The 23702-nt window shown below is 42.5% G+C and overlaps 1 protein-coding gene across 3 annotated transcripts; it reads right to left on the bottom strand.

Annotated features, from left to right (window-relative positions):
* Positions 1 to 1128: 1128 nt before the first annotated feature.
* Positions 1129 to 22356, bottom strand: LOC123190112 (BEACH domain-containing protein C2). Of its 3 annotated transcripts, none has more exons than XM_044602694.1 (31): positions 19771 to 22353; positions 17713 to 18500; positions 16617 to 17327; positions 16365 to 16499; positions 15482 to 15586; positions 15240 to 15353; positions 15012 to 15088; positions 14850 to 14931; positions 13198 to 13530; positions 11726 to 12333; positions 11207 to 11291; positions 10716 to 10910; positions 9592 to 10143; positions 9210 to 9353; positions 8502 to 8993; positions 7438 to 7586; positions 7162 to 7231; positions 6974 to 7057; positions 6833 to 6889; positions 6685 to 6753; positions 6513 to 6599; positions 6319 to 6435; positions 5709 to 5858; positions 5517 to 5601; positions 5316 to 5436; positions 4477 to 4573; positions 4279 to 4392; positions 3168 to 3534; positions 1966 to 2756; positions 1755 to 1877; positions 1129 to 1595 (listed from the first exon to the last, which is right to left on the bottom strand). In XM_044602694.1, exons 1-31 carry the CDS (start codon positions 22034 to 22036, stop codon positions 1527 to 1529), a joined length of 9237 nt encoding a protein of 3078 aa, XP_044458629.1. In that variant the 5' UTR covers positions 22037 to 22353; the 3' UTR covers positions 1129 to 1526. The 3 variants fall into 3 exon arrangements, 2 of the variants coding, with proteins under 2 accessions (XP_044458629.1, XP_044458630.1); XM_044602695.1 differs by having other exon boundaries at positions 11726 to 12330; XR_006496193.1 differs by lacking the exons at positions 1129 to 1595; positions 1755 to 1877; positions 1966 to 2756; positions 3168 to 3534 and having other exon boundaries at positions 4301 to 4392; positions 5316 to 5444; positions 19771 to 22356.
* Between the last annotated feature and the right edge of the window lie 1346 nt (positions 22357 to 23702).

Raw genomic sequence — 23702 nt, 5'->3', positions numbered from 1 at the left:
TATGCATTTTCGGCTATTAGCACGCTATTTCGTTTATATATGAGGGGGCGGCGCGGCTCTAGACAATTGAGGCATCAAAGGTGAACGAGGCGCTCGAGCACAAATATGAGGCAGTGGAGCTCGTACGGGCGCAGGTGAGAATGGCAAAAGCCTAGGACGAGTATGGGCATCGCCGTGGCCCTTGGGTTGTTACCTGTTGCCCACACTATGGTTAATAGTAAAATACACCCTCCGTTTCATCATAATGTAAGATGTTTTTTGACATTAGTGTATTATCAAAAAATGTTCTATATTATAGAACGAAGGGAGTACTTTATAAAGATAAATACCTATAGATTGAGCTGTATCGTGCGGTGGTCAGCTCCGCGTCTATGTGCCATGCGGGTTTCGTGTTCGAATATTACGGCACGCCATTAAATTTCCTTTTTCTCTATACCGGTCAAAGTCAACAATCCCAGCCTCTCAATGCCACATCATCAAATCCACCCCTAAAATGGCTGAAGATTTATTTCCACCAGGATGAAAGAGTACAGGGTACCAATTTCAGAAATTTAGACGTGAGGGTTTGTTTTTACAACCTCAGGGTTCAAATCAGACTTCACTCTTCGATGGTCAGGGTGTGGCATTGATGGGGGTACTATGTTTGCATTGTACTCGTTTCCAGCAGAATTTGCTTTCATATTCGTTTCTGGGATTTTTATATTTGTTTTTATTTTGCTAAAAATATATATGAAAACAAATGTGGCAAACTTTCAACAACTCACAAGCTAGAATGGAAAAGATGGAGGATTCTAGAAAATGGAACCGTGGCCAGTGCCATGCTCCACTGCTCATAATGATAGTGAGTGGGGAGGTTGGCACATGGTAAGTTAATGGGACAATTTTGTGCACTAATTTGAGTAAAATATATTACTACCATTCTTTTGGCCCTTTTGCAAAAAAAAAAACGGTTGGAAAATAATGCAGAGATTTCAAAGGTCAATGTGCGACAAGATAGCCCTAACAAAGCAATGACAGAACGCAGTCAAAAGAATGTAACAATACAAGACTTCAATAGGGAAATAAGGCAAGGTAACCATGATGAATAGGGGCTGCAGCCGCCCATGCAGATCACAACTGATAAAAAACTTAGTCCAACACCTTTCAACACTCTTTAATTATTGCTGCCAACAGTCAAAACTCACATCAAAATGGTATGCAGCGACCAGCCAAAATTACATTGGCAAAGATGCTAAGTATCTATTCACGCACTCTACAGAACGGCCGAGAATTTACAAGGCAAAACTGACGCAACAGAAGGATCATACTGTTGCTCAGCAAGTCTACGCGTTCCCTCTTTATCTCTGACTATACGACCAGTTGGATACAGTATACGACCTAGCCTAACTCGCAACGCCTATTGCTTTTTTCGTTTGTACATATGACATATTCCACCCATTTGCTTCAGTACCCTGCTCCTACCTATGCTAACGAATGGGCGTCACCAATCTATAAGCAAATAATGACTTATAACATCGATGGCTTTCTCATGACTGAAGAAGTCCGTCACCTTCCCAGCCAAGGCGGAGCATCTGATCCACTACCTTCAGGCTCAACTGCAACATTACCAATTCAATCAGAAAGAAGGTTCAAAGTTGCACAAGTCAAACTTCCATGCAACTAGCAACATTCTAATTAGGTCAAGTGCTCGCATATAAGGTGGTAAAATTGGATTGCTGATGCAAAATTTATAATGACATATGTAGTATACTCACAGCAGGATCAGTGAAAACCATTAGGCCCTTATCGGCAGTAGAAACTAGAAGATTAGTGTTCTCTTCGTTTAATGCAATTGCTGTGATGTCCTGGCCCTTTCCAAGCTCCAGTGTATGAAACACCTAGCAGGAAAACGTTTCTGGTAAGACTTCCATCAAATGACAAACAACGTAAATCAGAAACTTGTTTTAGATTTGTTTGTTTATTAACCTTAAGTTTATGCAGATCAACAAAGCAGATCGAAGGCACGTTAACAGATTGCCTGATTTCAGTTTGCTCAGATATATCAACCTTGCGACTTGATTTGTTGGGCTCACGATCTGCTACCTCAGTATTGTCCTCACACTTGTAATTGCTGGACGAACAAGTTCCAATCAGGGCAAAATAACCATCCATAGAAATCTCAATGCAACTAACTCCCCCAGAAAAAGGTGATAGAACTGAGGTAGCAATAGGGACTCCATTGACTGTGAAGCTAGATAATCTTTTCTTTGATTCACTCCAAACCAATATGATTCCCTGAGAAGACAAGGATACAGCATGCGCCTCCGCTACATGAATCTTCCTTATCAGCCGACCTGTTCGCAAAGAATGTAGCACCACACCAGACATGTTTGACGAGGATACAACAAGTCCCAAGTCTGGACCAACTGCACAGCTAATTACTTCTCCAAGGTGTCCTCTTAACACATGCATAGGACCTTCGATTCGACACTTCCTGGTTTCTAAAAGGATGCTCATGCTACTAGGACTAGTAGGAAGAGGGCTGTGTGGTGTCCTTGGTGTTGCAGGTGGAGGTTCAGGAGGATTTTTCTTATGTATAAAGCCTGCCTGATGAATCCTCCAGAGTATAACTGTAGTATCTCGAGACCCTGTCACAAGGTAGTTGCTATCAGGGGAAAGTGCAAGGCAGGTTACTGGAGCAAGATGCCCAGAAGCACTTTCAATTGTCCTTGCTCCATCTGGGGAGATCAACTTCACCGAACAGTCCGCATGCCCACCTATTGTTAAGAAAAAATGGTATTAGAGATGGCATTAGCAGCAGCATCGAAAGACCAAATAATAGAAGCGGCTTAAAAGTATCATAGCAGAATTGATAATAAGAAACAAAATTCTAGAATGGCATTATTAGGGGTGTGCACTTTGGTCTAAAAATCTACCAAAAAATCTTAAAAATTATTTAGATAGAGGAAGCGGTATTCTACATTTACACTAAAGATTCAGCTTCAAACCAACTCTACAGAAGATACAAAGTCAATAATAAGGTGTGAAAACAAATAAAGCCAGTGTCAATCCTGAAGGCCTTTTCTTTTGTATCTTCTGCGGGTGATTCTAAATTTGAGGTTTCTTCAAAGGTAGTGTTAGTATGCAGATAATAAATCCAAAGGACAAACAGTGAGAAAAATAATCACCAGTGATGATGTCTTTGTCACAAGTGACAGCAACAATAGCTGAACTACGGATTGCAGAAGCAGCAAACGCTATAGCTCTTGGGAACTCATAATCTTCTCCAGAACTAGTGGATCCTTTGAACATACGCATGAATGCACCACCTGTTGAACTTGCAGCATTTCTACCATGATGAAAAAGGAAAGGTGTCCCTTGGCCATCTGGAGTATTTGGTTGCCACTGGTGAAGTGCCACATGCGCCGCGGGCACATTTATATCTACAACTACAATAGAATCATTCGATACAAGCATAGTACTTGCAGGGACATTGCAGCGTTCTGGATTAGGCAGTACATAAGATTTAAGTTCACTTGGATTCCGGAATATGGTCTGCATAGTAAATCATGAGGGTCAGGTCATGCAAAAACAAAAAAGGCAGTAAGAGCTGTTAAGAGTGGTTGTCGATTTTATTACGTACTCCCTCCGTCCGAAAAAGCTTGTCTCTCAAATGAATGTATCTAGCATCAAGTTAGTGCTAGATACATTCATTTGAGGAATAAGCTTGGGACAAGTTTTTCCGGACGGAGGTAGTATTTATTTTGCAGGGATGTAGTGCTCGTCTATCAAGAAGCATGATAAACAAAATGGAGATACACTAAATTCAAAGAACAACCATACCCTAAAATTCTGTAATGAAGAACTATAGCTAGATTATTACTCCCTCGGATCCATAATGAGTGTCGTGGTTTTAGTTCCACGACACTTATTATGGATCAGAGGGAGTATTTTTTTTCATATTTATTTTGCAGGGATGTAGTGCTCGTCTATCAAGAAGCACGATAAACAAAATGGAGATACACTAAATTCAAAGAACAACCATACCCTAAAATTCTGTAATGAAGAACTATAGCTAGATTATTACTCCCTCGGATCCATAATGAGTGTCGTGGTTTTAGTTCCACGACACTTATTATGGATCAGAGTTTTTTTTTATATCACTTCTTCGCATGGCAATGCATTCCCATTTCTAGCATGGGAAAAGGCAAAACTCAATTAGCTACACAAACCCAATATAACTAATTGTGGTTAATTAAAAAAAATACTTGAACTCATACATCGGCCAATATAAAGTACCTGCAGTTGTAAGACATCTCTCAATGACTTTCTCTTCATGTGAGGGACAGTCAGCAATTGAGACGGTGTTTGTCCAAAGTAGGCTATTTGATCTTGCATGGCTCGCCGTTGCACCTTAAGCATTTTCAGTAAAATATCAGCAGCCAAATGGAACTGGTTCAAAACCATGTAACACCAAATCAAATAAATAATACTTACTGGATCTGCAATTTTGTCAATATCAACAGTTCCCTCATATGTGATGTAGAAGAACACATTGTTGGCCATTACCGCATCTTTACCCCTCTGTTTATATCTGCAAAAGGAAGTATCGATGATTAAACGGCAGTGCATAGACATTGTGCAGGCAAAACATAAGTAGGATATTCATAAAGCAAGTAACCAGGTGTCCTACCTTATTCATGGATGTCATACACAAAATATAAGCACAAAAACACAAAGGTTGAATTTGCCAATACTGAAAATCCAGATCCTTCATCTTGCTACATTACATCAATCTTTTTCCAAACTAAAAATAGGATGCTCCATCCAAAGGATTTTATGCTTTTTTAAGCATCAAAAGTGCTCGATTTCGATCCAAAAAGGGGGTTGAGTTTATGAGGTTAGGTTATACTGATGGGAAAAGAGATAACATCCTAATGGTGACAAAAAGGTAATGCTTGAAAGAAAGTTCAAACCATCATAGGTACAATCATCATATGGAAGCTTTGCATCTTAGTACTCCCTCCGTTCGCAATTACTTGTCTCGGAAATGGGTGTATCTAGAACTAAAATATGTCTAGATACATCCATTTCTGCGACAAGTAATTCTGAACGGAGGGAGTACATTAGAAAGAAAGATACAGAAGAGTTATGGGTCACATGGATTAAACCTACTAGATTGGCCATATAAGCATGGTCATCCTACATACAATATATTATACTAGTTAACAGTCTCCACCAAATTATGGTGGGTATATTCGAGCGTGCGCTCAAGCACACAACATTCCATGAAGAAATAGGTTGCAAAAGTAGTAAAATAGAATAGAATAGTGTACCCGAATATTAGATCAATCCAGTGATGCAAATGAGTCGAAACATGCTCACTCTCAAGAGCCTTCCGGTGTTTGTGGACAAAATCAACAGGGTTCTTGGCCCAAGGAGGCAACTCTACAGAATCTGCAATGCTGTTCAGTATTACATTACTCTGCAATCATGTATTATGATACGTACTTCTACACAGGGGAAAATGCATTTACCTAGCTTTCCTCCAAGTTGAGTTGTCCCGAAGTCAATAGAATTTATGTTGGTAAATACCTCCGGGAGGTAAAACATCTCTGGGACCTACATAAATATCACCATATAATAAAATTGGAGCAAACCTTGAATGGATGTCTGTACCACCCAATCAACATCCAGGAAAACATACTGGAGAGACACCAACAACTTACTAGCTCTTTTACGTCACTCATGTCTTCCAGAACACTATCCCATGTACCAGAAAGGTCAGAAAACATGCGATCAGCATGGTCAAATTTGCCACCTTGCAATTGTATAGATAATGTGGTAAAGGGCTCCATCCTGAAAAGGTAATACAAGACCTGCAATGAATATAAGTTATCAGTACAAAAAATTCAAATGGTTTTGCATCAAAAAAAGCACTTGGGGTACAGAATAGAATTTTAGGCCAACGGTAATTAAATATTGGATGTCATGTCTCCTAACCAAATGAACAGCATCAGCAAAAGCAGACCGGTAGCCAACCAAAATTATTCAGAAGGGTGAACCTATCAACAGTCGTATCTTAATATTAATACGATGCACATGCAGAGTTTTCACTGATGTAGGAAAAGCCATGTGCAAGCATAACATGTAGGCTCTTCTACAGTAATTACAATATCATCTTTTAGTCTGCACAATTACAAATTGATTGAGCTAAAAGTTATTGAGAACTACAGAGACCCAGAGAGTAGAATACGATTGGAAATCCTTCAGCGGGAGATAGTACCTAGCTGACATTATAGATAAACATTTGGTTCAGCTATACAAAGAAGATTATACCGTGCCAGCACTGGAGTAATGTGAACCATAATGAAACTTAGGGATGATTGGATCCTCAAACGTCGAGTACCGTTCTTGGAACTTCTTTAGTCGTTTTGGGTTTAGTGCTCCAACTGGCTGCATCAAATATCCACTACGGTTAGCAGTTTAAACAATTAGGGAAAAGATAGAAGCAACAATAGCAGGAGATCAACCTTTGAAAGATCACGGTATGCAGAAGGATCATCCAGATTCAAAACTTTGGACTGGTAATCAGCAATTATCCAGGGGAAAACAGGATACTGCACAAGCATATAAGATTAGTTGAATGATAGGTTACTTTATTAGACATTTAGGCTAGACAAACTTTATGTGCATCAAACTGACCTGAGTTATGTCGTTATAACTGCGCCCAGAAAGAGTGTTCAGTTCCATCAAGTACTCAAAATTGCTAATCTGAAGAAATTGGACATATTTAGATCTTGAAACAACAACAAAAATGAAAAAAAATGAAACATATTTAATGTTTGCGTACCTCCCAGTTAGCCCAGCGCTCCATCAACTGAGTTCTTTTAAGGATTTGCTCAGCTCTCTGAACAAAATATTATAGATTACTGCTGATCATCATTGCATATTGACAACACTGGAGATTAGGAGAAAAAAACATTGCACTAACCTGGGTAGCTAGAAAAATGTCATTCAAATTAGGTGGTTTGGTGTGAATAATCGCCCGATAAGCATTTTTGCGTGCTTCCATATCCTAGATAAAGTATAAGAAATTCAGACACAAAAGTGTAAGGAAGTTATTAATCGGTGTCAGGCATGGACCTAAACCACTATAGTAGAGTATCATAAAGATCATACCCCGAAATCAAAAAAGAAATTTGACCTATCTACCATAAATAATTCCAAAGCACTTCGTCGTAACAAGTACCTGCAACAAGTCAACAAAATCACCAAATGAGTAAATGGAAAATAAACTCTAAACTACATGGTGTGGTGATTCACAGATGATGCTGCACAGTTATTCAGTCCAAAAGCATAGACACCTTCTGTTCCAACAGAACAGGATATATGCATCATAGGAGTATGGAAGAATCAACTTCTAACATTAGAACCAGATCAGAATATAAAATTTACCGCCTGCTATATATCTGATGTAGAGAAGAGATCAACCAGCTCCGATCTTTATCTTGCTGATAACATTGGCCACTAGTGGATGCATGATCATCCACATTACTGTCACTTGCATGCTCGTCAATTATAAAGTTAATCCTCTTTGATGTTACCTGGGAACAAAATTACAGGAGTGAATGATACCAGCTAACAGCTTAAGTGGGAACTGAAGAAAAAGGAGAATAATTCCATCATATAGATCCTTGTGATTCCGTAGTCATAGTTTCATATGAAAAGGTTATGTGGTTAAGCACAAAGCAGATTGGGTGCACCCATACGCATATTGACATCATATTTTTGTGCATATGTTTGGATACCATAAAAAAAATACAGATTTGTTTTCATGTACACATTTACTAGAACACACAAGGAGTGCATGACAATGGAATATTAACACAACATATATCATTACAAGGGATAGATTATAGATGATTACACTAGAGAATACATAAATCAGAAATAGGAAGCAATTTTAGTCATTATTAATAATGAGGTAGCATGAAGCTTTCTCATCCATCCATACAGAAGTGCCAACAGTTTGTAGCCTGCTACGGAACTCCATGCTACATCAAGGAAAGAAGAAAAAGGACAGACCCAGTGCATAGAAGCTCCCACACAAGGTGGGGTCTGGGGAGGGATTATAGGAACCTAGTCTGGGGAGGGATCAAGGAAAGAAGAAACTCGCCATATTATTGCACTACTTCAAATGAAATGGTACAGTAATTTTGAGAAACCGTTGAACTACAGAATAAAACACTGGCAAAATATTGTGTTAAATTAGTGCGACCTTTATTGGTAATAACTGCAACGTATGTGATATACTGTAGCTAAATTGTTAATTAGCCAATCTTAAGAGAACGGACCCTAAATTTTGAAATTCAGAATTCTAGATAAGAACACATTAGATTAAAGATGCCTACAAGATAAATTAAACTCTAACACCATCGAAGCTCAGCTTCACATTTTCAGGACTGTTCATGGCACTAGAACTTCGTAACGGGCAAGCATTAACTTTTCTCAGTGCTTACTTGGAAGATTCCACGCACAACTTTCAATGGTCGCACCATCAATGATGGAAGTTCAACTATAATTCTCTCATCAGCTTCAGTTGGCACATATCCAGGTGCAACAACTGTGGATCGAACCAAATTGCGATCGGCAGAAATACCAGAACTTCTTGAATCTACTGATTTTTTCATCGATTGTTGATCTGCTGATGAGGACTGAAGTTGATCAGCACTGTTGTGAGTAGTGTCGGATTCTAACTGCTCAATGTCCTCATTTCTGTCATCCACTGACATGGCCTCAGCAATTACTACCGACGCAGTTGATGGAATGGTGTCTGTTAATGAAGAATCTGCACCCTTGGGGTTGCATTCATTTGATTGCACATCAGCACTAAGAAGCTTCCGATCATCATAGTCAGCAGCTGCACCCAAATGATCAGATCCCTTATAGTTCCTTTTCATAAATCTTCTCATTCTTGAAGAACCTTCAGTAAAATCTAATTTCCAGAAAATCTGCAAAATGCAGGAGTGAAAAGATATATCAGGATTTGTCCTAGAGCTTTTTTCTCTCTTTTGACACGGTGCTTCTTTTCATGCAGATGTGAAGAATCTTACATGAGAAGAACTCAACTACTCCCAGATGTACCGGTCAACAAAGTGTGTGTCTTGATAAAGAAGCTGGGCACGAAAACAGAGATAAAATAAATAAACTAGCTATATTGTACATACCCGATCAGGAGTGCACAGGGGTTCTTCAAAAGGTCCATATAGTCTTCCCATCTCTGTCAGGCAGTGAAGAAGATGCCGCCATGCTCGAACTCCAGTTGATGCATGATGCCGATTCAGCACATCAACTTGTGTTTGCCTCTCCATCTGCATCATGAACAAAAATTTATAGGATGTATGATACTCCCTCCGTTCCTAAATATAAGTTTTTGTAGAGATTTCACTATGGACCACATACGGATGTATCTAGATGCATTTTAGAGTATAGATTCACTCATTTTGCTCCATATGTGGTCCATAGTGGAATCTCTCCAAAGACTTATATTTAGGAACGGAGGGAGTAAATTCTAAGCATCGGAAATGAAAATATTCCAAGTGGATTTACCTCAACTCGCTGTAAGTTCCGTGCAAAGGCAAAACCAGAAACAAGAATTGCAACATATTTGTATGAAAGGGTTGAAAATTCTCTTCCTGAAACAGGTTTAGAATCAGCTGATTGCAGGCACTCCATCCAAGCAGCACTCATAGCTTCAGATGTATTCCACCTCTTTGCACGGTCGATATCACTTGCACTTCTCCTCTGTCCTGATGTTGCCATTGCTACAGCACTAAGACCCCTTCCTGAACCAATCTTAGCAGTCCGCTCGAGGTCACGTGTAGCAGCTAATGCCGCAGCTTTAGCTCCTGCTTTGTCCTTTGGGATGGACCCAGGCTTGTTGTGCATTGTTTCAACAGGCTTCTGGAAACTTGAGAAGGTCTGTAATCTTGCTGCTGCTTTACGCTCTGGCAAAGAAGTGTCATGCCTACTCAAGGTATTCCTTCGAGGTGTTACTGTTTCGGTTCCGGAGGCACCAGCAGCCATCATGGCTAATGCCATTGCAACTGGGGGTGAGGCAAAAGCAGCAGCCCAGCCAGGCGATATCATTGAAAGAGCAGCCTGGCGACATCTGATAGTTAGCTTTAAACTAGCCAAGACACAACAGCATTTTTTCATCAAAGTTTGTGACAAATTATGAGCATATGATAAATGGCACGAAGCACATTTGAATATTTAGTCGCATGAGCTCAGGTTAGTTAGATATCAAAGTGTCCACAACAAAAATGCTAACCAATTGCCAAATACGTAAGGGGAAAAAGTCAAGCAGATAATAGCTACACTGAGAGACTAATATAAGATGGATCAGAAAGTAGGGCGAGTGTCAACAGGTGTGAATCATATTACCAGATTAGGAGAAGCTAGATAAATCATGTTAGACTATTTTAAGATTATCAGCTTATGGTGAGTCTATGGGTGATTGGACCCATCCAACCTTCCATTTATGGACTAAGGTAAGCAAAATAACAAGATATTCCGTGGACTTGCTGTTTCCCAGTTTAAAGAGAGAGGGTACGAGTAAAACAAGCATAACACATATCACCATATTTTGCTAGTGCAATATACCACTGATGCAGAATTCAGCATTAACACTATGTAACTTCATTGACGGGATACAAATAACCAGTTAGTACCTCGATGGGTAGTGCATCTGCTGCCAGAGCACGATCATCAGCAATGAGTGGATTCCGACCATCATAAGAAGTTAGCTCATGAACACCAGCCAAAAGTGGCCGCCACCTTCTCAGGATGGCTATAAATGGTGGTAAAATCAGCTCAATGTACTGTTTCCTTAGGGGGCTTCTGTCCCTGCCAATAGCATGCCATACCTGCATCACGAGCAAGATAGCATGAACATATATGATATTTTTACTGTCCAGATTACTATCTCTAATAAATAAGAAGTTACAGAAAGTGTAACGTGATGAACATTTATGTACTAAGTTATCGCACAATGATTAATAAATCACAGTAGCTTTACAAATTCGCACAGACAGATTATTCTTTGGCATTAGAATCGTAGGCAAAGAATAGAGCGTGGAATGAAATTGACTATTAGGGCGTGGAATGAAATTGACTATTAGGGCGTGGCATGCTTGTATGCAAGGCAAAGTAACAAACTCACCTCTGAATAGAGAATAGAAGAAGCAACCAACACCCTCTGCCTCTTCGACTCAGTAATAGGCATATTCAAGATTGGGCCAAGCACACTGTACAGTTATAAGAGTTAGTAAAATCAAAATTGACATAACAGTAGCCCAGAATAGACAGGCTGACCACCTATGTAATATATATTAAGGCAACTGTCCTTCCATCAAAGTTCTGGATATTATTACATAATGGCAAAACAGTATGAAGAAGATTTCTTTCAACATGAAAGACTATTCCAACGCATTTTATATACAAATGTTCAGCTCCTATCAGAGATTCTTAGCACAGGACTCTGCTATGCTAAATGGATTTTCTCCTAAAGTTTTCAGTTAAAAGGTATCAAGTGAACTTTGAGTTTTGTTAACGTTTTTCCTCTCGAAATGGATTCTGGTAGTTCAATGGGAAAGTATAGTTTGTATATCTTTTTTTCCTGCAGTTGAAAAAGTACATATTCCATTTTGATAATTGATACTTGATGGTGCATAGTATGTACCTCCAAAGAAGTGCAGGCCGGGGTTTCCTTGTAGATGAGTGACTGTTGCCATCAAATGGCACCAGGCTTCCTTCTGATATGACGTCCTTTATACTAGTGTTCTTCAAAAGAGCATCACCTTCACCATTGTCATCCTCCCTCATCGAAACAAGAGTCATTCTGAGCATGCAAAGAAATGGCTGATCACTATCTAGCAATTGATAAAGTGCAGCCATAACCCCCATACCAGGGCCAGACCCCCCTCCAATACCAAGACCGCCGCCAAGTCCAGAATCATCTAACAAGAGTGCCTGCAGCACTTCGAGTGATTTCTTCACAAGTGGAAGCTCAACCCAATTCCCATTTGAGTCCTTCTCTAAAACAGATCTCCAAGATTCTAAATCACTTCCACCACCACCAAATAAATCAGATTTGGATGGAATGCCTACACCATACCATAAGCGGCTTCTGTATTTCCAGCTTTCTGCAAGATCTGCAATGCAGCTCCCATAAGACACAAAGGCATGCTTGACAGATTCATATGGCTCAGCTGCTGCTGCTGCTGTAAGGCGTTCCATCACGGCAGCAGAAATTTGTCCGTTTGCATCAGCCATAGAAGTAAGCACCTGCTTTGGTCACACAGAATCAAGAATAAATGCAGCATTCATATGAATAAATTTTAAAAACTATCTGCCAATCTGTCTGCAATATCTAAAATTATACATAAGCCATAAAGGAACACTGAATTACATGCAGGTTCATTAGGTAACCAGAAAAAATACCAAAATTGATGGTAAATCTTAAAAAGGGAACCTAATTTCCAGTAGTGCTTATCAACTTCACAGGTATTCCATGCTGCCACGTGTGAGTGCTTGTGCACAATAATAGACAGACTACAAGAAACTTTCTTGTAGAACACCTCTATTAAAGTGGAATGTGCCTTCCTATCTATAATCTGTTAACAAAAAACTTACACTCTATTCTACATGCAATTTGCAGTAGATCAAACATGATCGGTACCTGTAATGAGAAATATCCTAGCATTCCCCATGCAATTAAATGCCAATGCAGGACAAGGTGGGCAAGCTGACTAGGTTGAAAAAAAAACGTTTGCTACATATCCTAGCCATGAGGAGTTCAATAGCTACTACCACTAACTTTTTATAAGATGTTTTGGAGTCTATGACAGTATCAGAAAACGTCTTATATTAAGTTACAGAGGGAGTACTATATAAGTCTAGTAAATGATATGCTAGGGTTCCAGGAACATGGGTAAAGTATGAAATCAATCTAAAAGTCTAAATCCAGGTTAATATCATGATTTTCCAACAACATGACACATCATCTTGAAGGAAACATATCTATTCATATTGCATATAAAGGTAAATGTAAAAGTACTCAAATTTTAATCCCTTTAGAAATAAATATCCATTTGATCAGAATAATGCCAATAACTGACTTGAATATAAATGTCTGCAGTCTGCACTTCTTACATCTAGTGGAAGGCCACCAGCATCACTGGACAAAGATGACCGCCTTGAGAGTCCAGTATCCATATGCTCACTACCAGCTCTGCTCAATGAATTTATCCGACTGGGAGCAGACGAAGCAATGGAGGCAGAAGAAAAAACACTATTGAGTACACGGGACACACAAAAATGCTGGCCTTGTGTCCTCAGATGATCTTCTACAAGCATGAGGATAACTATTGCATTTTCTGCTAGTGCTACTGAGAGGTGAGCAGCATTTTCTGCTTGCACTTTTGCTTCTTCAGGAGACAAGCCCTCGGCAGCAACACCAGCAGCAGCTGCTGCAATTACTTCAGTCTGTTGTAGGGCACGCAAAAGGAAGGCACATTACGAATAGAGATAAAAGTATAAAGTAAAAAGTGGAGTTGGATATTGCTCAAGTCCAAGGTAACATTAGTAGCATGGTAGTTATTGTTCAAGTTCAAAAGAAAAAACAAATAGAGTTGGATATATGCAGTCCCAGTAACATCATAAATAACAGTGCAATGTTCTTGGCGTTGTAGTGCTTAGGGGTGGGCATAAAAACCGATGAACCGAAGACCGAACCGAAGCCGAAACCGAATAAACCGGATTTACAGTTTTTTCTACTGTCACAGAAATATTCGGTTTTCTTGTCTACTAACCGAATAGACTTCGGTGGGTTTGGTTTTCAATCTGGTTAACCAAAGAAAGACCGAACAAATGTAAAAGCAGGCGCAGCCAACGACACAGAGAGTCACGCGCCACGATCGTTTCTTTTTTTATTAGGCTGCGCCCACGATCGCTTAAGCTTTAAGCGAGCAACCGCATCGTGCATGAATAAACAAAGGAAAAACGTGGGCCTCCCTGACAAAGTGCATGCAAGGATGCATGGCCTACAAGGCTACAAGGATGCAAGGCCCAACCCCAGCTCACGTGGGCGGGTGTGCCTGCGCGTGCGGCAGGAGAACAACAGGTATTTGGCTCCTTTAGTCCCACCTCGCCCGCTTGAGGAGATGTGGCAGGTATTTTCGCCTATAAGAGGGTGCCGCGGCTGCACGCACAGCACGAATACTAAAAGCATGGATTTCGGTATAAAACCGAATACCGTACCGAATTTTCGGTTAACCGAGATGTCGGTTAGCTGTTTTTGCTTGCTATTTTCGGTTTCCTGTTTTACTAACCGAATTTTCGGTTTCTACCGAACGCCCAGGCCTAGTAGTGCTACATCTAGGTGCAAAGTGTCGCTTGCGTGTTCAAATGGGGTTGTGGAAATGCCAAGGTATCAATTGTGGTGTTCTACCCAGAATCGTTTCCTATAAAAACCCTTTAAACCAGAAGAAAATGCTACTCCTCCGATCCATAGTAATTGACGCTGAAGTTGTACTAAAGCAGCGTCAATTAATATGGATCAGAGGAAGTACGAAATTTCTATTTATGTGGTATCAATGCACTTTTTCTGTTCCTGCCTTTACTGTGTTTTTTCTATTCTTTTGGGTGATACAAAGAGGGCTTAAAATGGGCCAGGACCAAACAAGCTACATCACATGACAAAGAGAAATCAACTAAAGCAAGTAGTAACAGCAAAGAATGTAAGAAACAACAGCTTGGACATGCATAAGAATGCAAGAAAATCTTGTCGAGAAAAGAGCATTTACCTGAACTTGAAGCTCCCTGGCAGAGAAATCAAGCAGGTCACCTAATAATCTCCTTCTGAAAATTGGTAATGACTGTTCGCGCCTAAGAAGAACAGGTACCGAGATTGTAGTTCAGCTTTACAGACGTACACATATACATGCAGAGAGAGAGAGAGAGAGTACCTCAACCGTTGGTCTCCAGTGCTAGATCCTCCAACCATTGAAAGCCACTCTGCGCAATGAATTGTAGCCTCCACATCCTATGTTGTCACAGCAATAGCAAAATCTTTCAAGTTACAAGGCGGAGCCGGTAGTGATACAATCAACCCGACGAAACCCAGAAAGAAGGTTGCACGACCCAAAAGCAAAAGCGTTTCTGAGTAAATTGATCTGGAAAAGAAGTTATCTTACCCTCCACCCATCTTTTTGTCGCATTGAATGCTCCAGCATGATAATCAGGAAATTATGTACAAGGTCTTCAATCTCACCAATGCTTACACCATCGACATATTTTTTACTACCCTTCTATAATTGTAAACATCTGAATTAGAGCTATGGGTAGAAAACAGTACAAAATGTAGTCGATGAAACTAGTGCATTCTATATGATTTTAATTAGAACATGAAATAATGTCAAAAGCTTGTGATACTTACCTCATGAATATAAATCAAAACCTCTAAAATCCATTCTGGCCATTCTGCAATTGTGGTCATTGTGGTTCTATTCTCAGGATGACTGCAAGCCAAAAACAGAATATCCTGAAATGATACAGAAGGAAATTTTGAGACCCTAAGAAAATAAGCAGGTAAGCTGGCAAACAAGGTTACAAAAAAAAAATCAACAATGGAATAGAGCAAACAAAATTAACAGAGATCATGAAATATAAGCAGGCGGAGTTGCAGACGTGCAAGTATTTGGCGACATGACATCATCAATGCGCACCTACACTACACAAATAACACAGATATCTGTAGATTGCTCTTTTGAGTTCTCCGCTGACTTTTACTGATGACCTTGACCACTGCTAAGTATGCATGTGGTTTGACTGAGAATGGTTTGCATAAATGAAGCTGAAAAATACCAAAGTTACAACTCCAAAACCTGAGGGCATGATTGGATCCCATGCCACCTTGCTTTCCAAGGCGAGGAAAAACTAGCTCACATAAGCAATAGCTCAGGAAAGAAAGGTTAGCAAAGCTAGGTGTTTGGTTATTTTGTCTTGAAAAATTGAAAGCATAAGATGAATTCAGAATTATGAGGGTCTATTTAACACAAAGGTAAAATTGTTGTAAGAGTATGCAGCATTTATTTCAAACTATTTTGTGGACACAACATGATATAATTTTAGCCTTAGCAACGGCCTTGCCCACATGATAGAATCAATCGACTCTCCTCAGTGGGCAAGTTTTCCCTTGCCTGTATGGGCAGCTGGGTTCTGTTAAGATGAGGGAAATCAATGGCAGTTCAAAACTAGCACAAAGCAGACAAAGTAGGTTTGACACGACAAATGGAACCATGCACAATAATAAAACGCACCTGTATAGCACGAGCTTGGAACGACCTTGGTGCATACGGAAGCGCGCGGAGCAGCACTAGCAAAAGTTGAATGTGTTCGAAACGGTGGCCACAATCATATAGGTTCAGATTTTCATCAGCTGAAGAAACATTAATCTGCATTCAAGACAACAACATCAAAGGGCAGAAACTTTTGACTGTAGGTGCCGGGGGGGGGGGGGGGGGGGGGGGCATTTGCGTAAATAAGGGCAACTGAAATTGTAATCAACGTACCGCAGCAGAAATTAAAGCCATATAGACATTTGCAGTCATAAGCCTCCTTGGGGCTGCTTGGAATGCTTTCTGTAACGCAAAAAGTAACAGTGATACTCTGTCTTCTGACATAGTATTTCCTTCGTCATGAACTGTCGTCAGAAGACCATCGGGTAAATTTGGATTTGAAGGACTCGAGGCAAATTTTAGGTGTCCTGATGCAACTAGAGCACCCAGAATGCGAATGATTCCAACAACGATTCCATCACCTTTGTCAACATTGTATACATTATTCCGGACATTATCAGCAGTAATTGAGAAGTTAATGCCACCCAAATTCTTTACAAGCTGATTCTCAGAGTTAGAAATCTTTCTTCCTATTTTTGCTCCCAACATCTTAAAAGAAGCACCATTTGTTTTTGCAGCTTCCTGTTCAGTGTCTTCATGAACAATGGATTCATGCTGTTCAGCTAACTGACTTTCATCATCCTGGTAATATCCTTCACCGGTCGTAGCTTTTGCGTCAGAACCCTCATTACTCACTACATAACATTCACTTAAATTTGCACTATTGTCCAAAATATGGTTATTGCCAGCTTTAGCTTCTCGCTGTAGAAGAACGAGAAGTGCTTCCACACCACCACTAGATATAAATGACTGAGCAAACATGTTGGCTCTAGAAATGTTAGGCTGCACAATTAGCCTATAGATGAGGTGAAGCAACCTTGCTACCTGCCAACGAGTACATTTCATAAGATCATAAGAAACAGCTTCATACTAGATTGTCGATTAAGCGAGCCACATTAGGCGATCGTACACATACTTTTTTACACTTTCATAAGAGAATACGTCCTCCTATCCAAAATAAATCAATATACATCATGAAATTATAATTCATTATAGATTCAGTAATATCAACTTGACGTTTTGGATGCTAGTACTTTTTCTCTTATAGATGATCAAACTTAAAAATATTTGGATGGAAAAAATGCTGAAAGGACCTACATATTAGGAAGGAGGTAGTATATAACATATCACAAAAGAACAATATTGTGCAACCACATACAATCTTTAAGAGCATACAGTCAATGTACTTGCAATGGTAGGTGCCATTCACCTGATTAGGTTGTGGGCAGTCAACAATAAATCCAATCAAAGAGCAAACATCATCCGAAGCAGCCGTGGAAGATACTGCTCCTAGTAGAAGTTCAATAACAACCAAAAGCTCATCAATCAGAGCATTCACTTCACCCAAGGATCTCTTTGTTCCAGTAAGTGGTAAGTTATCGATTGAATCTGGTTCCCGAATCGCCCAGTAACACCTTCTGCAGCCATCAAGAAGCATTTGCAACGCATTTGCATCTCGCATGCAAATAGACTCAGTAAATACCATGTCTGCAAGTGAGGACAGAAGCTTCTTCTGTAAACCGTAGTTACATGAACTCCACATCTTCAAGTCCAACAGCAAAGTCCTGAAAAGCTGCACTTTAAGCTCATGATTGTTTCTTTGAGATTGGCACAAAGATACAATTGCAGCGACTAGCTCCTCATTAGTCACTCCCTCTTCTTCTCCACTTCCCAGCTTTGAAGATGCTTGCAACAGATAATGTAAAACGCGTGACAAAAGCTCAGGTGCACATGTACGGCATAATTCTTCATTATTGCCAGGATGTTGAATGGCCAGGGAAATAATCCTGAAGATTGGAGCAGAAAGGGACGCAGTGGCAAGTGACAACGACAATTCACCAAGTGCAGGCTCAAGAGTATCCATCTGCACACTGCTCACAGTTAATGGAAGTAAAGCCATTGGACCACCATAAGCTAAGGCCCACAAAGATTCCGCAGGCCGCACACGAGGTGAAACATGAACCAACCCAAGAACCTCTGCAGGCCTTCGATGAGTTCCTGCAATTTAACAGAAGAAAGTATCAATAAAATCACACACACACACACACACACACACACACACACACACACACATAGTGGAGAAGGATTATCAAATTCAGAAGTAACTGAAAAATTCAACATTCAAATTTCAATGACAAATACAATATAGTGGAGAAGGATTATCAAATAGCTCTGCACACTGAAAATGGTATAGATGACTCAAGACAATGTGATCCTGACTCAGTGATTTGTCAATTACTGGTAGCAAAAATTTAGATGACTGAAGATAATGTGATGTCGATGTGTCCTTTTGTAGCTTGTCACTTTATACTTTTGCGTCCCTTTTACTGCATGTGGCAGTGGCCACAGTTGTTTAGGCCTCTTTGAACCTATTTGAATAGCTTTGAAGTTTGCACATGGATGTTTTCTCTTGTTTTTGTTCCATTATCAGTTGATAGTGGAACCCAATCTGTTTTTTTGGATCATATAAAAAAATAGATTAAAGAACTGACTCGTGACTAAAATATTGATTTCTGTGTAAGAGTGAATGCCTTGCTGATGGCAATTCTCTAATCTTTTCCCTTGTTTTTTCCAGTATGATGCATCTTCTGTTGTCTTCTTGGAAAGGCCTATTTTGGATCCTACAATTTCTAGGCTACAATTTGTGATCGTACAAAACTTTCAAAAGAATTTTATTATAGGGCCAGAATGAGAAAGTTGCTGGACCACGATAGGACATTCAAAAGGGCCTCCCCTGTAGTTTTTTCCTTTAAAAAGGTCCAGAGAAAGACCCATCCAAAATTGAAGGGTTAAAATAGTAACTATCCCTTGTGCGGATGATTGACGCCACCTCTTTATATGGCTTAAAAACGTAATAGTACTATGTTTTGCCCAAGAAAAAAAATGGTTTAGCTGATTCTCAGTTGACTAACTTCTGTAAATCTCAGTCATCTAAAATTGCACATCATTTAACCAAAAAATGCAGTGTTGAAAATGTGCAATTTTAATCAAACTTAACTGCAATTTCAGTCTTTACGTTGTAAATGGGGTGAAGCGAAATGACAATAGTTGGATCTTGATCCGAAGGCCTAAAAATGTAACTGAGATTTAGCAAAAATTCAGGCATCAATTTCTAAGTTACAAAGTGTTTCTCTACCTGCAAGACTGCATAGCTATTCAACTTGGGTAAATTAAATCAAAATTTAATTCTCCATAAACATAGAATGTACTGCTTATAAAAGAAAACGATCGTAGTAACATTAATGTAAAAAGAAGAAATAGAAAGAACCTGCTGAACCAGAAGGGGAAGCATCTGGACAAAAACGGCCACTGAGAAGACTAGGGTGATAAAGAAGGTGCAAGCAGCCCCCAATCTCATGGTTCAGTGCAAAGCTCTCTTCTGCCATGTTCTTAATATGGTCGTTCGTTGCCTTCCATGGAAAACCTGCACCATTTCCAAAAGTGGGAAGTATATCTCCTCCCCGGAGTGCCAGCCGACTCATTCTGTCTGGCCCTATTGGCTCCCGGAAGATGTAGATGGGGCCCATTTCGGCAAACAATGGGCATTGCCGTCGACGCCTCTGCAGGCCTGCAATAGTTGGTGGTGGATTTGTCCCAATGCAGCAAAATGCCAGTGGTTTCGATATGCGCGGGAAATCAAAAGCACGGCTCTCATGCAGACTACCATCCACATACAACCTCAATTCACTGTCTCCCTTCCCAAGCAAACCATGCTTGTTTGTGTGCTCTAGCCCAACAAAGTACCAGCGCCGAGGCTTGAACGCATAAGTGAAGTGCAGAGAAGCCTTCTTACCCTTCCCGCCCCCACTCTCCACCACCAAGAATTGGCCATGGAAGTAAGCCTCCACACCCTGGTTATCCGAAGAGAGAAAGCTGAAAAGCCGTGGCATGTGTGTTGTACCTTCTCCTGCAAGGGCACTGGCCGCTGCAGCTGCTGACATTGCTGATGATTTTCCAGATGTTGCCGCTGCAGCAGCAGCAATGGCAGCAGCAGCTGTTGCTGTGCTAAGTGTGTCCGAGAATGATTCTATATAAATCCAAGTAGCAAATCCATAGCCACTCGAGAAGGGCCACCTGCTATCTCCAGGACCAAGCAGACCAGAGCTCTCCCCATCAAACTCAAACGTTGCAGCAGGACCTCTTGCTTCCTCGCTACCCATAGCTTTCTCAAGTGCCAGCATCAGTCGCGTGGCCCAGCTTGTTCCGAGCACCTTCTTAACCAAGCCAAGCCAGGAATGGAGGTCCTTAACACTAAGCGAGTGGCCACCCAAGAGCTGAATGCACTGAAGCAGTGGTGTCCCGTCCCAGCTACTAGTACTACCCCCGCCTGTTCCAACGAACAGCTTCTCTGCAGACTCAAGGAGTACAGCTAGGAGGCCTGACGAAGAGCACATGGCACGGTTGCGGGTGCAGGCCCTTAGCGCGGCGTGCAGGCCCACGGCCATACGAGTGCGTGGTGAAGGCTCCTCGCTGCAGGGGAGGTGAGGCAGGAGCTCCGCTGCAGTGATGGCGGCGCCCGAGTTGGACATGATGCTCGGGGAAGTGCCAGTGCCAGTGGTGTCCCTAACCTCATCGAGACCATCCACGCCGCCCATGGTTCCGAGCAGAACATCGACGACAGAGTGCGGTAACTCGCCCTGCCCCTCAGAGACCATCTCGAGGAGGCAGTCCACCCTGCCCCCACGATTGCCCATGACCGCCGCATCCACAGCCCGCACCACCTCCTGCGGCGCGTCAGCTGGCACTCCCGGAGGCCGATGCCTACTCCTCAGCGGTGGCGAAGGATCCGGCGGCATCGTGGGCGTGCCCGTGCTCATCTTCGGAGTTGACGTCCCCTTCTCAACACCCACCTCCTCGCTGAGCGAAACCGCGGCGAACTGCTGCACGGAGCCCTGCTCCTGAGGCACCGGCGAAGGCTCCGGCGTGCCCGTGCTCATCTTCGGAGTTGACGTCCCCTTCTCAACACCCACCTCCTCGCTGAGCGAAACCGCGGCGAACTGCTGCACAGAGCCCTGCTCCTGAGGCACCGGCAAAGGCTCCGGCGTGCCCGTGCTCAACTTCGGAGTTGACGTCCCCTTCTCAACACCCACCTCATCGGTGAGCGAAACCGCGGCGAACGTCTGCACTGAGCCTTGCTCCTGAGGCACCGAGGGAGGCGCCGGCGTTTCAGTGGTGGTCTCCTGACTCGACACCCCCTCCTCCGCAACCACCTCCTCCGTGAGCGGAACCGCCGCGAACTGCTCCGCCTCAGAGCCCTGCTGTCGGGGCGTCGGGAGCGGCGCCGACGTGCCCGTGCTCGTCTCCTGACTCGACACCACCTCCTCGACGCCCACCTCCTCGCTGAGCGAAACCGCGGCGAACTGCTGCACGGAGCCCTGCTCCCGAGGCGCCGGCGGCGACGCTGGCGTGGCCGCGCTCGTCCCCGGGCTCGACGGCGCCGCCTCGGCACCCGCCTCGCCGGCGAGCGGAACGGACGGGCCCTGCTCCGGAGGCGGCTGCGAGGAATCGCGCATCTCGTGGGCGTCCTCGGCCATTGCGAGGGCTCACTTCATCAACACCGCATCCGAGGAAAGCCTTCCGAATAAAAATGCGAGCGGAATCGGTCAACGATAGTGGGACAGCGAAGCGGAGACTGGTGGCGGTGGTGGTGGGGAGGAGATCGGAGTAAACGGCGGCGCGCAATGTGGGCGGGGACGCGCGTAGATCTAACTGAGAGGCGGCCGGGGGAGTGGCTGCGAGGAGGGAGGTGGGATCAGCGGCGATGCGTGACGAGATCCGGGGTGGGGTGGGATGGATGAACTGACGAAGAGAAAGGGGATGGGAGAAGGAGACGCGGCCGCTTCACGGGTTGCGGCTGGGGGAGAGTAGCAGCTAGACGTCCAGCTTACTTTTCAGCTCCGGGTTTGGGCTTCGGCCCGTCAAGGAAGGGAAGCGAGGTTACCAGCTGGGCCCATGTTGGCGGCGACTGAAGAGAGCGCCAGTTGGAACAAGCCAGTGACTAATCACTTGATCATAAACACCATTTGATGCGCAATTAAGAAAACACCGGTTAAGCTAAAAAACACCAATTGATGCCATGCCAAAAGAAAAATAATCCAGACGATGCATCTGGATTATATATACTAGTATTAAGGAAATGTAGACAATAATTGAAGGTACTACATAGGCCCTGTTTTGGATACTCTAACTCAGTTAGAGATTAGAGTTAGATTCTAACCCTGAACTAACTCTAACCAAAGAGGTGTTTGGATTGCAAAGTTAGATGGAGCACGGATATGGCGAGGTGCCTTCACAGACGGTGCGAGAGGGAGGAAGGAAGAGGAAGTGGGGAGGGATCTGTTGCGGCGAGAGCAAGAGAAAAAAATGTTTTTTAATGGTCCCTAGAAGAACTAACTCAAATAAGCACCTTTTGGGTGGGTTAGATTTTTTGGATGGGTTAGTCTGTTTGGATATATTTTGGGTTGGTTGAGTCCAATCTAACCCAAACTAACTCTAACCTATGAATCCAAACAAACCATGGTACTGGCATGTGTATTCGGTCCAAGTACAAGGCCGCCGAAAGTTACTCTAGCTTCGCCTTGACAAAAAGTGCGAAAAATACAAAAAATCAAAAGCTCCTCCTCCTTCAAGAAAGAAAGCTAGGGTTTCTGCCTCTCTCCAGCATCGCCGCATGTTCGCCTCGTCTTCGGTGGCTCTAGGGTCATGGGGGCGCAGTGGATCCCGTCAAGGGCCGGCGGGAGGGCTTCGTTTTCAATCTTTTTTTCCTGTCTTGTTAGGGTTTGTGTCCTATTCAGGAAGGCGAGACGGCGGCGGCTCCCTGAAGATGGAATAAAAGTCTTCCCGCCTAGCCCCCGTTTCGGCGGTGCATCTAGCATCGTTGGTGGGCGTGTGGAGGTGTGTCTCCGGCGGATCTATTTTTGGTGGATTTGCTCGGATCTCGTCGTTGTTCGTCTACGTTCGTGTGTCTTCGGGTTGAATCCTTCCAACCTATGTTATTCTTCATCGGCGGCGGTTATTGTTCTGGTGTGCTGGTCCTATGGGGCCTTAGCACGACGATTTCCCGACTGTCTACTACAACAAATTGTACCCGACTCCGGCGATGGAGGGGTGATGACGGCGGCGCACTTTCGGCTTGCTTCAGTGCTTGTAATCGTCGCTAGGTGGTCTACGTATCTAGATGTAATTTTTATTTTGATGTTC

This window comes from Triticum aestivum, chromosome 2A, assembly GCF_018294505.1.
Source record: "Triticum aestivum cultivar Chinese Spring chromosome 2A, IWGSC CS RefSeq v2.1, whole genome shotgun sequence".
NCBI lineage: Eukaryota > Viridiplantae > Streptophyta > Magnoliopsida > Poales > Poaceae > Triticum > Triticum aestivum.
The sequence above is the reverse complement of the archived record's forward strand: the minus strand, read 5'-3'. Positions and strand labels throughout refer to the sequence as shown.

Coding starts and splice junctions, on each gene's coding strand:
- LOC123190112 (XM_044602694.1), bottom strand. CDS start 22,036: ATGGCCGAGGACGCCCACGAGATGCGCGATTCCTCGCAGCCGCCTCCG. Junction 16,500..16,616: donor TGGCTTTAATTTCTGCTGCG/GTACGTTGATTA, acceptor TCTTGAATGCAG/ATTAATGTTTCTTCAGCTGA. Junction 4,393..4,476: donor TTGACAAAATTGCAGATCCA/GTAAGTATTATT, acceptor AAAATGCTTAAG/GTGCAACGGCGAGCCATGCA.